Below are 15052 nucleotides of genomic sequence, written 5' to 3' on the forward strand. Positions count from 1 at the left end.
CCTGCTGATTGCCATTCTGATGGCTTGAGGAAGATGAGCACACAGCTAAGCCCCAAAAGGAGAGGCATCTAGGGTCCTAGATGTCAGGGGAGTGTCCCAAGGGGAGGGTGCGGGTGATAGGGGGATAGAGGCAGGCCCCACAGTGGAGGGGTCAGGGAGGCGTGGTCTGAAAAGTACAACCTTGGTGACCCAGCCCTAGGGTGGGGAGATTGCTGGGGACAGCTGGAAGCGGTCTGGAATAGATTAGGATGGAGGGGAGGGGGAGGAAGCTACTTTACTGAGAAGTTTATCCATGATGTCGGGAAAGGAAGGGGGAAAGTGGTTTAAGGGTCTTTGTACTGTTTTTAAGATGGGCAAGACTTGAGCACAGCTGAAATCTGCGAGGAAGACAGAAGCAGAGAGGAGAGGCTGAAGGGAGAGCAAAGTGAGAAAATAAATGAGTGAGAGAGGACAGGACATGCCCAGTGCTGCCTCTGAACAGGGTGGGGAGCGGGTACAGAGAAAGCAGAGAGAGAAAAGCACTAACAGGTTCCTGCTGGAAGTCACCGTTTTCTTCCCAGGTGGGGAACGGGGTTTGCCGAGTGTGAGGAGACAGAGGTGTGGCAGGAGGCATGATGGTGGCTGAGGCACCAAGGGTCAAGATGGTAAGACCCAGGGCCTCAGTCTCCCACCCAGTGGTCCCCAGCTTGTCGCCCCAGGGGTCTGCCATGAGGCTTCAAAGGGTGGAAGGGAAGTAGAGGAGGGTAGGGTTCAAGTGGATGCAAAGATTCCCAGCAGCAAGGAGGAGGCCGGCAGGCTGCACCATTTCTCCAAAATTATTTTTTAATACATTCATGTGGGTTACACAAAGAGTGGGTCCTGAGGCCTGGGTTGTGGCCTGGCTCCCGGGAGGTGAAAGCAGCATCCTGTAGTGTTTTCAAAGATCAGGCATGAAGGGGCCCACGCCATGCCCTCAGGCCTGAGGAAGAGTGTTTGTGTGCAGTGAGCACCTGTGGTCATGATCCCGAACAGGGCTGGACCCACCAGCTGCCCCATTCACCACGAGGGCCCCCGGCTGGGCCCAGGCCACCAGGCCAGCTTCTGGCCCTGCTCTGCCATGGACTCCCTGAGTCTTTGACCCTCTCTCAGCCTCAGTTTTCTCATCTGTAAAATGGGGTGGACAGAGGGCCATTTTCATCATCTCATACTTTACCGAGCACCATCGTGAGCCTGAGCTTGGCCAAGCACAGTAAGAAGGTGAAGACAATGATACAGAGTCCTGGGTTCATCCCAGGGCTTCCTTTGTCCCCAGACAGACCACGATTCCATGGGTTATATCTGCATGGGATTTTTCTATGCGTTTTTCTAGGGGGAAAAATTCCCTGCATGACGAGGACCAGAAAGGGAGGTTGGAGCCAGCATCGTCTTGTGATGTGACAGCTGAGAGAGAGAAGGAAACTGCCCAGGTCCAACCCCCAAGCCCCCCAACCCTGACTCCCTCAGTGAGGTCTGAATCCAGCTGTTTCCACAGGCTCTGTCCTGACTTGAGCAGCTCTGAGCAAGCCTCATTCTCTTCCTAAGTCTCAGCTGTTCTACCTATGTACCAGGGAGGCTGGACTCCATGGTCTCAAATTCCAGGCTATGCTCAACAGAGGAAGAAGGAGGGAGGGAAGGGCTAGATGAGAATAGGAGAGCCCACCCAGTCAGCAAAGGATGGAATAAGAGAAACAGAGGCACAGAAGGAGGAATGGGCCTGTGGCTGCCCGTCTTCTCTCTGCCCGCCTGGGAGAGAGGAAGGAGAAGGGGTGTGCCCAGATGCTCCCTGGCCCCTTTCCAGCCATATGGGGCCATTTCCTGTCCATCTTACTGCCTGCAGCCCCTGCAGTGGCCAAGCTCAGGCTCTGGACACAGGAGGATGTGAGCCTAGAGCTCAGTTCTGGCATTTCTTAGCTGGAGATCCCTGGAGGGAGACTTTCAGAGCCTCTAGTTAAATGGGATAATATACCAACCTCAGAGGGTTGTCATAAAGAGGCAAATGCAGGCTTGGGTTTGTCACTGCTGCCAAGTGTGGTGTAAAATAGAACCAGAAACCTAAGGGTCTCACTCCTGGCTCACTGGCCAGGGTGGGGCTGAGCTGGAGCAGCAGGCTTGAGCAGGACCTGGGCAGGGAATGGCGGGTGGCGGGGTGCGGCTAGGGCAGTTATCTGGACCCATGTGTGCAACCTGAGGGTGCCAGGTAGTAAAGCACCTGTTCAGAGCAGGAAACAGACCAGTCCAGTGCTGGGCCAGAGCCCAGGGAGACTGCCTCTTAACTGACCCTGCCAGAGCTGCCACAGCCTGCCTAACAGCACTGGATCCAAGCCTTACTCAAATCAAGTGGCTGCAGCTCTCTTCCGGTCACAAGCTCTTCATGTTCCAGAGAAGCTGAAAGTCATTATCAGAAGATGTGACAAACAGTCTGCTTGGAAATGTCTCAGACAAATCCTCTTGGTCTTGCCCCTTTCGTGCCCTGGCCCGGCCAGGGCAGGACTATCCACAGCCAGCTGGGGCTGCAGAACTTTGGAGCCCTGGCTTTCACACTCCACGTGGTGCCCACACACTCTGCGACCACCTGCCCACTCAGACTGGGCAACGCTGAGGGCAGGGATGTGTCTCATTCCCCGGCGCCCCCAGTGCCCAGGGCAGGGTGTGGCACAAAACAGATGCTTGGCAAAGATCTGTAGATCTGATGGGGTCAGCCTTACACTCTGTCACTCCTGAAACTGCCCAACTTCCGGCTTCCACAGCTGGACCACATGATGTGCGGCCTGAGAAGTGGGTCACCTACTGGTGCAGCAGGACACGGGGAAAGGAGCCCTGGGCTGGAACTGAGAGACCGAGGGTCTTGGACCCTGCCTTACTATGTGATCGTGGGTCAGTCCCCACCCTTCTCCGTGCCTCTGGCTCCCTCACTGCCCCAGCAGGGTCTCCCGACAGAGCCCGTGTGTGGCCTCCAAACTCTCTAGGCTTTGTACTGTTGGCTGAACTTCTGCCGGCGCACACAGCAGCAGGTGGCCAGCGTGGTGAGCAGGATGGCAGACACCACTGCAAAGGTGAGAATGATGATGAGGTTGACATTCTTGAGACCCCCCTTCTCACAGTCCTCGGGACGCACGTGACTCAGGGACACCTCCTCCTGAGAGCCAAAGCGGCAGATCAGGTCCTGGGTGGCATCCACGTCCACACGGCCCTGGTGCAGCTGGGCCGCCAGCCAGCCATTGCCGCAGCAGCTGAGGGGGTTCCCCTGCAGGTAGAGGCGCCGCAGGCTGTTTTCCAGGCCGCCCATGGCACTGCCCGGAAGGAGGCTGAAGCTGTTGTTCCTCAGGTCCAGCACCTCCAGGGACACAGCCTGTGTCCAGGCAGGCAGGCGGCTCAGGCGGTTCTCGGCCAGATTGAGCCGCTTGAGGCAGCTGAAGCAGGGCAGGTCCACCTGCAGGACGGCCAGCCCATTGCCCTGCAGGGCCAGGACCTCCAAGGAGCCCTCCAGGCCCGCCAAGGCCCCTGGGGCCACATCCAGCCCAGGGTTAGAGGAGAGGTCCAGCTCGGCCAGTGGTGTGTGGAGGAAGGCACCTGCCCGCAGTATCTCCATCTCATTGTCTGCCAGGTTCAGGACACGGAGGGAGGAGATGCCAGAGAAGGCCACACAACCTGAGGGTCCAGGCTCAGCGGGGCCCCCGCAGGGGCTGAGCCGGTTCCCCTGCAGGTTAAGCCTCTGCAGACTGGCCAGGCTGGTGAAGGTGTACGGGGGCAGGTCCCACAGGGCATTGTCCTGTAAAAGCAGCGTCCTCAGGGACCCCAGGGCCCTGGAGCCCAGATCCAGTGTCTCCAGCGCATTGTGGCTGACGTCCAGGAGCGTCAGGCAGGGCAGGGAGCCGGGCCGGGCCTCAAAGGTCTGCAAGCAGTTCCGGCTGAGGTTCAGGGAGCGCAGGGAGGTCAGGGGCTCAAGAAAGCCCTCCGGGATGAGCTCAATCTCATTGTAGCTCAAATCCAGATTCAAGAGCTGGGAGAGGGGTTGGATGCTGGCATTGCGACTGGGGTTGGAGAGGGGCAAGGATGACCAGCCCTCGGAAGGCGCATGGAGGCCCTCGCCTCCACCCCGGGGTGGCTCCGCAGGGAGCCGGATGAGGTTGTTGGACGCGTTCAGGTAAATGAGTCTCGGGAGTGCGCTCAGGTCGGGAAAGTGGAGCAGTTTGTTCTCCCGCAGGTCGAGCCAGGCCAGCTGGTACTCGGCCCGCGGCTCCGGGGCCGTCTGAAAGGCCTCGATACTGTTGCAGCTCAGATCCAGGACGCGCAGCTGCTGGAGGCTGAAATCTGAGATGCAGGTGAGGGAGTTCCTGGAGAGGTTGAGGTGCACCAGGCGGGGCAAGGCCTCAAAGGCGCCGTCCTCGATGTCCATCAGCACGTTGCTGTGAAGGTCCAGCCGCTCCAGCGCGGGTGTGCCCGAGAAGGTGCGGCGGCCCAGGCGCGTCAGGCTGTTCTCCGCCAGTGAGAGTGTGCGCAGGGCAGGCGCCTCCCCCAGCAGCTGCTCCGCCAGGCCGCTGTACAGGCTGTTCCCCGACAGGTCCAGGGAGGTCAGGTGCGGCAGGGGGCCCAGTCCCCCAGTATTCAGCGCCGTGCCCACCGCCAGGCGGTTGTGGGCCAGGTTGAGGTGCTCCAGGTGGGGCAGGGCCTGGAAGACCCCTGGCTGGAGGAAGCTGATCTCGTTGGCGCTCAGGTCCAGGTGACGAAGTGCCGTGTAGAAGCCCAGGGGCAAGGCCAGGATGCTCCGCAGCTGGTTCCCAGATAAGTTGAGGACCTCGATGTCCCGTGAGAGCACCGAGGGGACCTGGAGCAGGCCACGGCCCTGGCACCAGACCTCCTTGTCCACCTGGGGAGGGTGGGAGGGCAGGGAGAGCAGTGGGCATTAGTGCATGCGGTAGGAAGTAGAACCCGACACTCGCCTCTAGGAAGGATGACTTGAGCCCCTACCAGGCTTGGCTCGGCCTCTCTTCTGTCCTCCCAGCATGATTCAGCCTAATCCCCCTAGGTCTGCATGATCCCTACCCCTCCCTGCCGCTGTCTTTGGTCCGCAGTACAGCAGGGCTGGCATCAGGGAGGGACTCAAGGAAGCTTTCATGGGTAGACCATACAGACGATAGACAGAACGAAAAATGTAAAAACAAAAAAAATTCTGTACTGATTATTATCCCATTTTACAGGAAACTAAGCCACATATCATTTAGAATGAGCCAGAGCCAGTGAGGAGCAGGGCCATGCTGGGACCCAGGCCTCCTGGTTCCACATCCCAAGTTCCTTCTATGGACGCAGAGAGTTAAATTTACCCAGCTGATGTTAGATTAGAAACCACTTTAGGAGAAATGTTTCCAAAAAGGAAAAATGCTCTTTCCACTCTAGTCTTCCGTTTTAATTCTGGTCTCGCAATCTCAGATCTCATTCAAACCCTCACTCCATGGGGCACAGCTCTGGTTCCAAAGCCTGCCTTCCTTGCTGAAACTCCCTAGATGTGACCTCTTTCCGGCTGCCCCATCTACCCCACCCCACCCTCACCCCCTCAGTGGCTTCAGTTCTCATGGTCCAGTCCAGATGGGCCCCCAGAGATGGGGTTGGGGCAGGGAAAAAGATGACCAGAGTCCCAACCCATATTCTTTGTTGACAAGAGCTGATTTTGCTGTGTGAGCTCCATCTGGTTCTGATCCAGAATGTAACTCATCCTTCCCCAATGCCTACTCAGCATTTTATATTTTATTACACATTTTCAGACCCATGGTCTCATTGGATTGTCACGGTAGCCTGCCCATCAAACATGATCACCCCTCTTTAAGAAACCCAAACTCACAGAGGGGAAGAGAGGGTCTAGGATCACCCAGCTGGTAAGGAACAGAGCTAGTAGCTTTTGAACCCCAGTCTCTTAACAACCGAAGACCCCACTTTTGTCCTCCACCACATGTGCCTTCAGGGGCCAGAATTCTTTCCATGTGAATGCAGTCTCCCTCTGTCATTTCCGGCACACCAGGAACCCCAGCCTTTCCCAGCAAAGGCTCTGACTTCCATAAGCACCCAGCTCAGGCCCACTCCACCCCAGCCTGTCTCCCCTGACCCCTTCTGACGGGTCTGCCAACCAAATGCCTGGCAACTGTCAGAAAGTCCACACTGACCATGTTGCCCTTGACTTAAACCCCTTCCAGGCAGAGCCAGGACCCTCGGCAGGGTTCAACGTTTGTGGTCCCTGCTGATCTTCTCCTAACCCACCCTAGCCCAGCCCACACCTGACTACGGCCCACTGCACCCTCCCACACCCACCTCTCAGCCTCCTTCCTGCTGCTCCATGTGCCGGCTGTGCTCTGCCCAACCAGAGCAGGATCGTGAACTCTGCGTGCTGAGCACCAGGGTCTCCTCCACCCAGGAGACCTCCCTAAATGCCGGGCAGGTCGGGGCCTCCTCTGGGCTCTCACAGTCCCTGTGCTTCCCTTTGTTTCTCCCTGTGACTATCTGTGTGTGGACCAGCTAGAAAGTGAGCTCCGGGCAAAGGGTTTGATTGAGTGGATATTTGGACCTGGCCTTTCTGAGCACCAGAAAGTGCTCAGTACATTTTTCAGTAGATGAAAGACATCATCAGCTTAATACAGGTCTGAGGGACTGACTCAGTCACCTTTCTGAATGATAAAAGAAAAGGGATGATCCATTCATTCAGGGTTTCCCAGGAGGCGCTAGTGGTAATCAACCCTCCTGCCAATGCAGGAGATAGGGTTTGATCCCTGGATTGGGAAGATCTCCTGCAGGAGGAAATGGCAACCCATTTCAGTATTCTTGCCTGGGGAATCCCATGAACAGAGGAGGCTGGCAGGTTACAGTCCATGTGGTCGCAAGAGTCGGACACAACTGAAGCAGCTTAGGACACACGATCCATTTATTCAGACTAAAGTCAAAGACGATTAGAGCGCAAAGGGTTCAGCCCACCCTCTCCCCAGATGGGGAGACCAAGCCTAAAGATGGCAGTAACCTGAATGAGGTCACAGGTCAGCAGCCAGGCCGACAGGGTAGGAATACAGCCTGGGTGTTCCCTGCCTGGCCCAGCTCTCAGCTTCCTCCCAAGAGCCCAAGGTAGGGGGAGGGACGGGGGGAGGAACGGGCTGTCTTCCATCAGGCATGTGCGACTCTTCCAAGTCCACACGGCACAGTGAGCAGCATTACTCAGAGGCCCACGGACAACCCCTGCCACTGGGCGCCAGTGCAAACTAGAATCCTCATACTCTAGCCACCTTGCCATACCTGCCTAGCTCCTTGCTTCCTCCTCCCTCACAACCTCTCTGCCAGCTGGGGCTACTGGGCATAGACTCCTCATCCATGTTCTCAGCTCCCTGAACCATCCTGATTAAAGAAGAAACAACAAAATGAACAGACATAACGTGTGTTGTGTGGGGTGGGGAGCGCTTACCCCATGTATACACCCAGCCCCATTTCACCTCTGGATACTCAAAGGTCCCCTGGGGCACCAGCCCCTGAGAGTTGAGCCAGGACACAAAGCTGGCCCAGTCTAGCACCCAATCCTGCTTTCTGCCCAGTGCCCAGAACCCCTGTCACAAAGGCCCAGAGGGGGCTGCCACGAGGCAGGACTGCTCAGCTCTCCAGTTCACTCCAGGAAGGAGCTTGAAGGCCAGGGCAGCTCTCAGGACACCGTCTGTGGGGCACCCACTGCTCCCTGATTGCCGAGCCCCCAGCATGAGTGACATGTGGGGAGGGATCTTGGGAGCATCCACCCTTAGTCTGGTTCTGAGCTTCCCCCGATGACCCCCTATCCACTCTCTCTGATGTGCCAGGATGCCATTTCCCAGCTTCTTTTTTGTTTAAGGAGGGAAGAGGGTGCCACTCAACCCCATCATACTATCTGCACACAGAGGGAAGCAGGGCAGGGAGAATCTCCCGGCAGTGGACAGCATGAACTTGGGAGGGAGGGGTCCGAATCCTGGCTCTGTCACTTCCTGTCTGTATGACCTTGGGGGTCCCGTCTCTTCTCTCAGCCTTAGTTTCCTCAGCTGAAAAGAGGAGTTCTGGGCAGGACAAAATGAGAGATAGTCCTTAGTGTAGAGTAGGCCCCTTGCTAGCCCTCGGCATGTGGCCATTTCTTTTTAACACTAAAAAGCATCATAGTGCCTTCCGTAGGAGTTCAGAAAGTCCTTTCCTGTCTGTTATCTCCTCTGCCCCAAATCCAAAGTTCACCCAGTTCCCTTCCGCCTGTTGGGTGGCCCAGGCCCTTCCTCCCTCTGAGCCTTCTGCCCCAGGTAGGATGTGGGGCTGCATGTGGTGATGTCAGTCCTTCTCTGCCCATTACTCTGGATTCTGGGAACCCTGGAAGGGCTCCAAGGAGCACGAGTGAGGTGGCGACGGCAGACACTGCAGACCCCAGGGAAGGGCTGCTGGCCCTGGCTGCTAGCACAGGCACCTCCCGAAGCAGCTGCCCACCCTGTGTCTCTAGGGCTTCTCCAGTGGCTCAGCAGTAAAGAATCTGCCTGCAATGCAGGAGATGCAAGTTCAGTCCCTTGGTTGGGAAGATCCCCTGGAGAAAGGAAGTGGCAGCCCACTCCTTTGCCTGGAAAAATCCCAATCCATGGGGTCACAAAAGAGTCAGACACGACTGGGTGACTAAAACAACACCAACTCTGTGTCACGAGCTTCCAGTCCCAGGTCCAAATGAGGCTACTGGAGGGCCTGTCCCTTCCCCAGCCCGAGCTCTGGCCTTGAGCTCAGTGACTGTCCAGCCTTCCAGTTAGGCTAGATAATCTCTTTTCTCTGTATCCCACAGGGTCACAGTAACCTCAGAGCTAGTTTCCCTGACTCCAGGAAAATGGGACAAAACAGATCCAACCTTGTCACTGCCCTTGAGAACCTCTTGGTCTGGTAGCTGAGTCAGGCGTGGACCCATTTACCAACTACCCCATGTGCTCAGTGTTGAGAGGGAGGGAGGCTTAGGACTGTGGGAGCCCAGAAAATAGATGGCCTGGGAGGGGTCAGGGAAAGCTTCTTGGAGAAGGCGGCATTTGATCTGGGCAGTAATAAGTGAGAGGCATCACACAGGAATACGGCAGTTGGGCTCAAGTTAAGGAGCCCAGTTAGGGAGGGGATTTGCCCAGGACAGAAGAGCCTTTCCCAGCTGCCCACCCCAGGTTCCCCACACATATACATATTCTTCAGAGCTTCACATGTGGCACCAATTGTAAAGAACCTGGCTGGCAGTGCAGGAGATGTAAGAGATGTGGGTTCGATCCCTGGGTCGGGAAGATCTCCAGGAGGAGGGGATGGCAACCCACTCTAGCATTCTTGCCTGGAGAATCCCCATGGACAGAGGAGCCTGGTGGGCTACAGTCCATGGGGTCACAAAACGTCGGACACGACTGAAGTGACTTAGCACGCACACACACATATTCTTCAGCAGCCAGCTGGACCCACTGCCCTGTGGGGGCAGCTTGAGGAAATAGTCCCTAAAGCCAGAAGTGAATGACCTCGGACAAGTTGGCTAGCTTCTCCAAGCGGGTTTCCAATTCTCTGAAACTGGAATGATTATACTTACCTGGCAGGATTAATAGTAAACAGGGCATTTGGACATTCTAGTAGGTGCTCATTAAATGTGAGCTTTAATGGCATTAAGTGGATCCCCTTTCCTCTTCTGAGCCCTCTAGCCTCTGGCTTCCGGGGCAGTAGGACCCCCGGGGGCAGGGGATATGAGGAGCTCTCCCTTACGAGGCAGAGCGTCTTACCTTCCTACAGGGCACCTTGTCTCGGTGTTGGGAGGTAGCCAGGCCCAGGGTCAGCACGGCCAGAAGCAGCAGAATCTGGTGGCTCATGGCTCTGCACAGGGTGGAAGGAAAGGGGGAGATGGTGAGACAGCAGGCTCCTTCCCACCGCGGGCTCCCACCGCCCCCTTCTGTCTGCAGCTGCTCTCAGGGAACCCCAGACCACAGCGGGAGCTGGACTGAAGGTGCTGTGAATGGGGCCCCTTGTGAAGGTGGTGGGAAACAGCGCTGCAGCCCATCACAAAGGTCCTTCAGTGCCAGATGGAGGGGCTAAGCCATTACCTTGGACAGGAGTTTTTAAGCAGTGAGTGACAAGGTCAGATTTGGGTTTCGAAAGGCCCCATCAGGCAGAAACAGCATGGAGGAGCCGAGCAGGAGGCAGACAGGCCTGAAGGCTGCCCTGGGCCAAGCTCAGGGCTGGGCCTCTGACTCCAGGTCCACACAGGCCACAAGCAGGCCCCCCATCTGAGCTCAAGTTCCAAACGGAATTCCTCAATCCCCCCACCCGCAGAACTTTATTTTGCCCTTTCTCTTTTGATTTTCTGATCCCCGAGTCCCTGCCATTGTTTGAAGGCTGAGCCTGGAGCCTTGACAGGAAGCCCCGCCAGGAGGCCTGCCCTGCCCCCAGCACTGTGGCCTGTGGACTTCCCCAGGAACAGGCTGCCAGGCCCTTAACTTTCACTGAAGCCACTGCCTGCACAGTGGGACACCCAGGCCTGCTGGGCCAGCCCTTCTCTCTATGAGCAGCCTGGTTGAGGTTGAGGGGCACCACAAAGCCCCCAGATGGGTAGCATCCCAGTGCTGCTAGGGGCTCATTCACTGAGAACTTGGGTCAAGTGCTAGCAACACACAGCTCAGTCCGTCAATTTCATTCATTCATTCATTCATTCACCCACATCTTTACTGAATGCCTCTTCATGTCTGGCTGTGTACTGGGAACTGGGGACACAGATAAAGGCCCAGAAGTGACCATAATATAAATACATACAAAACATTAACAAGAAGAGACATATAATGCTCTCCAAGAGCACTGGACTCAGAGTCACCCACACCAGACTGCTTCCTCTGTCTCCTCCACTTACCTGCTATGTGACTTTGTACAAGTCGCTTCACCTCTCGAGCCTCAGTTTCCTCTTCTGAGGCTAACGCCAACCTTGCCAAGTTTTGTTAAAGATCAAATGAGACGTATTCTATGAAAGTGTCACACATAGATCTCTCATGCGCTAGGCACTCTTTTCGACACTTTACAGCTATGAACTCATTTACTCTCTCCAATAATTCAATGACTTGGTTTTATGATCACCATTCCCACTGTTCAGACAGGAAAATGGAGGCTCAGAGAAATTAAGCAACATGCCCAAGGTCACACAAATAACAAGTGACAGACGCAGGAAGTTGGGTTTCTGGATCTGTGCCCTTAACCTCTATGCTATAAGGTCTCCTGCAGGTGCTCAATAAGTAAGTGCTGAATTGTGAATCTGAGGGATGCTTTAGAAGATGCATGTATAGAACCTTTATGGGCTGCGTCTTTACTGTTAGAACCCATAAACATCCTTGCTATGATTTGTAAATGAAGATGGGTGCTCTGAGGTCCTTCCTTGTTCAGATAGGCAAAGAACGCAGTGGTGTCTTTTAAGCCCTGTTCCCTGGGTTCCCCCGGGGCCATGGGCCCCCTGCCCCACAGCTGTTCTTCCTCTCACCTGCGTTACAGGTTGGGCTCTTACAGGAAATTCTGTTCTGCTGTTTAAAAAGCAGAACATCACCACCCTTTTGAAAACCAGTATACTCAGAATTGAGTGGAAACCCCTCAGCAGGGCCTTCGAGGGCCTTGAGGAGTGTGCCTGCCTCACCAGCTCTTCCCTCCAGCTTCATTTCTCACTGTCCCTTCTCCTATTCTGTGTTCTGGAAGCCTCGAATTCCCTTCAGTTCTCTAAGCATTTTTCACTGCCCCTAACCTTCACTTCCTCCCCTCTATTGTGCTGAATATCTCCTCATTCTTTGGGTCTCAGCCTAGATGTTACCTCCTCCAAGAAGCCTTCTCTGGTTCTCCGAGTCTGGGCTATATATTGGCGCCAAGCATCCCATCAGCCCCTGGTTCCCTTCCCTTCACCCCTCCCCCATCACCATGGGGTGCCTCCCCAGGGCAGAGGGGCCTTACTCTCCACTGGGCCCCATCTCACACTGCACAGGTCCAGGAAGGCAGTGAGAATCGGCACACGGCGCCTCGGTGACATGGTGACACTGGAGAAAGCAGTTTCTTTCCTGGACCCTCCCTTTACCTCCCTGCCACACTCCCTCCCCTCATCAGCAGGTTCTGTCTGCTCTTCCTAAAAAACCAGATTCTGGATCTGCCCATCACCCCACAGACTGAGGCACCACCATGACCCTGGGCCTCAATCCCAGCAACACCTTGTTTTCACCCTGATCTCTTCCAGTCTGCCCTAAGCATAGTAGCCTGAGTGATGTCTTTAAATCATGTATCAGACCATGAATCTCACTGCTTGAAAGCCTCCCATAAAATCCAGATGTACACAACCTCCTCTCTAACTCCATCTACCATTTGCCCTCCCTTCACCGAGTCCTAGCTTTCTCTCCATTCCTCAAGCAAGTGCCCTCCTGCCTCAGGGCCTTTGCCCTGCTTGCTCCCTCCACCTCCCCAGATCTGCATATGTTTTACTGTTTTCCTCGTTTTGGTTGTTTCCTAATAGCTTATTTCTTATTCTGAGAACAGGGGTCTAATAAGCAGTGCTCACTAAAGATCTATTGAATAAACAGAAAAGTGAGGGGTAGCAGTCCACTGCAAAGGGCCGAGTGGTGAGTAAGGATAAGGTAAGGATAAGAGAGGACGTGGGTTCGTTCTGAACCTTCTAAAGGGGCTCTTGTTTCCTGTTCCCCTGCCAAATCCCATCTTATCTCCCAGGTGGGCAGCTGAACATCCAGGGGGGCCCTTCCCTGCAGCATGTGGAACTCTGCCCTGCCATCCAAAGGAGAGGGGCCCCTTGATGGTGGGCACCCTTCAGCAGTACCCAGACAGTGTGTAGAATTTGAGGGCTACTCGCTCTCAAAAGGGAGGACTGGGATCACTGAGACCCAGGCTCCCATCCTGACTCTACTGCTCACCAGCCCTGTGCCCTGGGGGATGTCCCTTCACCTTTCAGGGTCTCCATGTCCCATCTGTAAAGCATGTAGCCTGGTTCCTGTTTTGCCACTGTTTGCCCCCAGTGGTTGTGATGATCAAGCAGAGATGGCTGTGAGGGTATCCTGGACACATACTGTCTTTCCCAGAGGGAACAAACTTGCAGGGCTGAGCAGCCCAGGTGAGGCGAGGAGTGCTCAAGAGGAAGGCCTCTGGCCAGACAAGTGGCCCAGGGAAGAGGAGGCAAGAAACATCTTAGGACTCTGGGAGAAGTGCCAATAAAATGTGTAGGTGTGTGTGAAAGTGTGTGTGTGAGAGAGAGAGGGATAGAGAGAAATGAGGTGGAGGGGCACTACAAATATTAAGCCCATCTCTAGTGTTTAAGGATGTTAGATACTCTTCTTAGCACTTGACACGTATCATTTCATTTAATTCTCACAACAGCCCAGTGAAGCAGTTACTATAATTTCCATTTTACATATGAGAACACTGAGACTCAGAAAGGTGAAGTGACTTACCCCAGAGTTACCCAGCTCATAAATATTTTGGGATTTAGCCCAGATCTGTGTGTTGTGTTTTTTCCAGCAGGTGCTGAGCTGCCTGCCTCCTAGAGAATCTGCCTACGAGGAAAACTAGGCTCAGGGAGATGACTTACCCAAGGTCACATAGGCAGTTAATGGCAGAGTCAGGACCAGAATCCAGTCTGTCTGCCTCCTAAAGCAAGTGTTTCCACAACACCAGGCCAAGATCTCCTTTCTAACTCACTCCACACATCCCCCAACCCCCACCACACACAGCAGCAGACAGGCTCACAGTGCCGGGCTTCGGGCTGCTCCTGGGTGCTCCTCTCCCTCCTCTCAGCCTGGATCACGGGCAGAGTCGGGTCCTGGGAGAGCTGCTGTGGATGTTCCCAGCCAGCAGTGAATCACTAAGGGCAAGCCCCGTTCTGGAGACATGTGCAGCCCACGGGGGAATTAGACCTTAACCCAAAGGAATGTGTCTGTGATGGCGGAATTTCAGGCAGCTGAGAGTGGGGGTGGGGGTCCCTCACGTCCTACCACCCATGAAGAGGGCTGGCTGCGGAAACCCTAGGAGAGAGGTGGGTGCCTCACCCTCTGCACCCCTAGAGATGGGCAGGCTATCTGGTGCGGTGGAATGGGAAGACCCACATACCCGCCCCCAGCCCCCTCCCCCTCACCCCCCCCCCGCCAGGGTTAGAGGGCAGAAGGAGACCAGAGACAAATCCTGAACTGCCCTTGACTAGCTTGTGTGTTCCCTGGGCAAGTGCTGGCCTTTCTGCGGTTGTTTTCCCATCTGTCAAATGGGAACGCCGGCCTCGCCCTGCCCTTCGCGGGAAAGATCCGCTGAGCTAGGAGCCTGGAGCCGAGGCAGGGTCAACCCTGGCCCCACGCACAAAGTATTGGTAGTGGGGGGGGGGGCGATTGTTGAGGATCAGTGTCTCGATGAACCAGCCCCAGCCCAGCTCCGCGCCGGGTGCTCGAGAGGGGCTCGGGACCGCCAGTTCCCCGAGGGGCCGGCCAGCCTCGCCCGCTGGGCGGCTCCTACCTGGCTCAGCGCGGCCGCCGCTCCTCTCCCGGGCAGCCCCGGCACATTTTGCGCAAACCTGCCCTCCCCGTCCCACCCCGCGCCAGACCCCGGGGTCACGGCCCGAGGAGGCGCACAGCCGCTCCACCGCCCCACGGGAGCCCGATCCACGAGAGGGCGACCGGGGCTCCAATTTAAATACCTCTCCCGCCGACCCGCCCCACCACGCCCCCCCTCGGCCCGGCCGCGGGGTCCTAGCGCCCGGCCGGCGCGCCCCCGCGTGACTCGGTTTATCCGGAACCCGCGAGGGGAGGAAGCATTTTCTCGCGGCCGAAACTGCGAGGCTGGGGAGGGGCGGGTCGAAGAGGACAGGATGAAAGGACGGGGAAGGAGAGGGGTCCCTAAGGAAGCGCTGTGCCACCGAGGCCGCCGCTGCACGTGCAGTTCGTGGCCCCGCGGGGTCCGGAGGGGCGGGTGGCTCTAGCAGGTCCGCAGAGGAAATCCGGCCTGCCCCCGATTTCTCCCGCTGTTGGCGCCGACGCACTTAGGGGAGGCAAACGGGAGA

At 56.2% G+C, this 15052-nt stretch overlaps 1 protein-coding gene across 2 annotated transcripts; it reads right to left on the reverse strand.

Annotated features, from left to right (window-relative positions):
* Positions 1 to 823: 823 nt before the first annotated feature.
* LRRC32 (leucine rich repeat containing 32) lies at positions 824 to 14634 on the reverse strand. 2 transcript variants are annotated; one of them, XM_068988380.1, is made up of 3 exons: positions 14509 to 14634; positions 9771 to 9861; positions 824 to 4885 (listed from the first exon to the last, which is right to left on the reverse strand). In XM_068988380.1, the coding sequence occupies exons 2-3, from the start codon at positions 9855 to 9857 to the stop codon at positions 2981 to 2983; spliced, it is 1992 nt and encodes a 663-aa protein (XP_068844481.1). In that variant the 5' UTR covers positions 9858 to 9861; positions 14509 to 14634; the 3' UTR covers positions 824 to 2980. The 2 variants fall into 2 exon arrangements, with proteins under 2 accessions (XP_068844481.1, XP_068844482.1); XM_068988381.1 differs by lacking the exon at positions 14509 to 14634 and adding an exon at positions 10889 to 11163.
* Positions 14635 to 15052: the final 418 nt, after the last annotated feature.

The sequence above is a fragment of the Capricornis sumatraensis genome, chromosome 16 (genome assembly GCF_032405125.1).
Source record: "Capricornis sumatraensis isolate serow.1 chromosome 16, serow.2, whole genome shotgun sequence".
NCBI classification, from domain to species: Eukaryota; Metazoa; Chordata; class Mammalia; order Artiodactyla; family Bovidae; genus Capricornis; species Capricornis sumatraensis.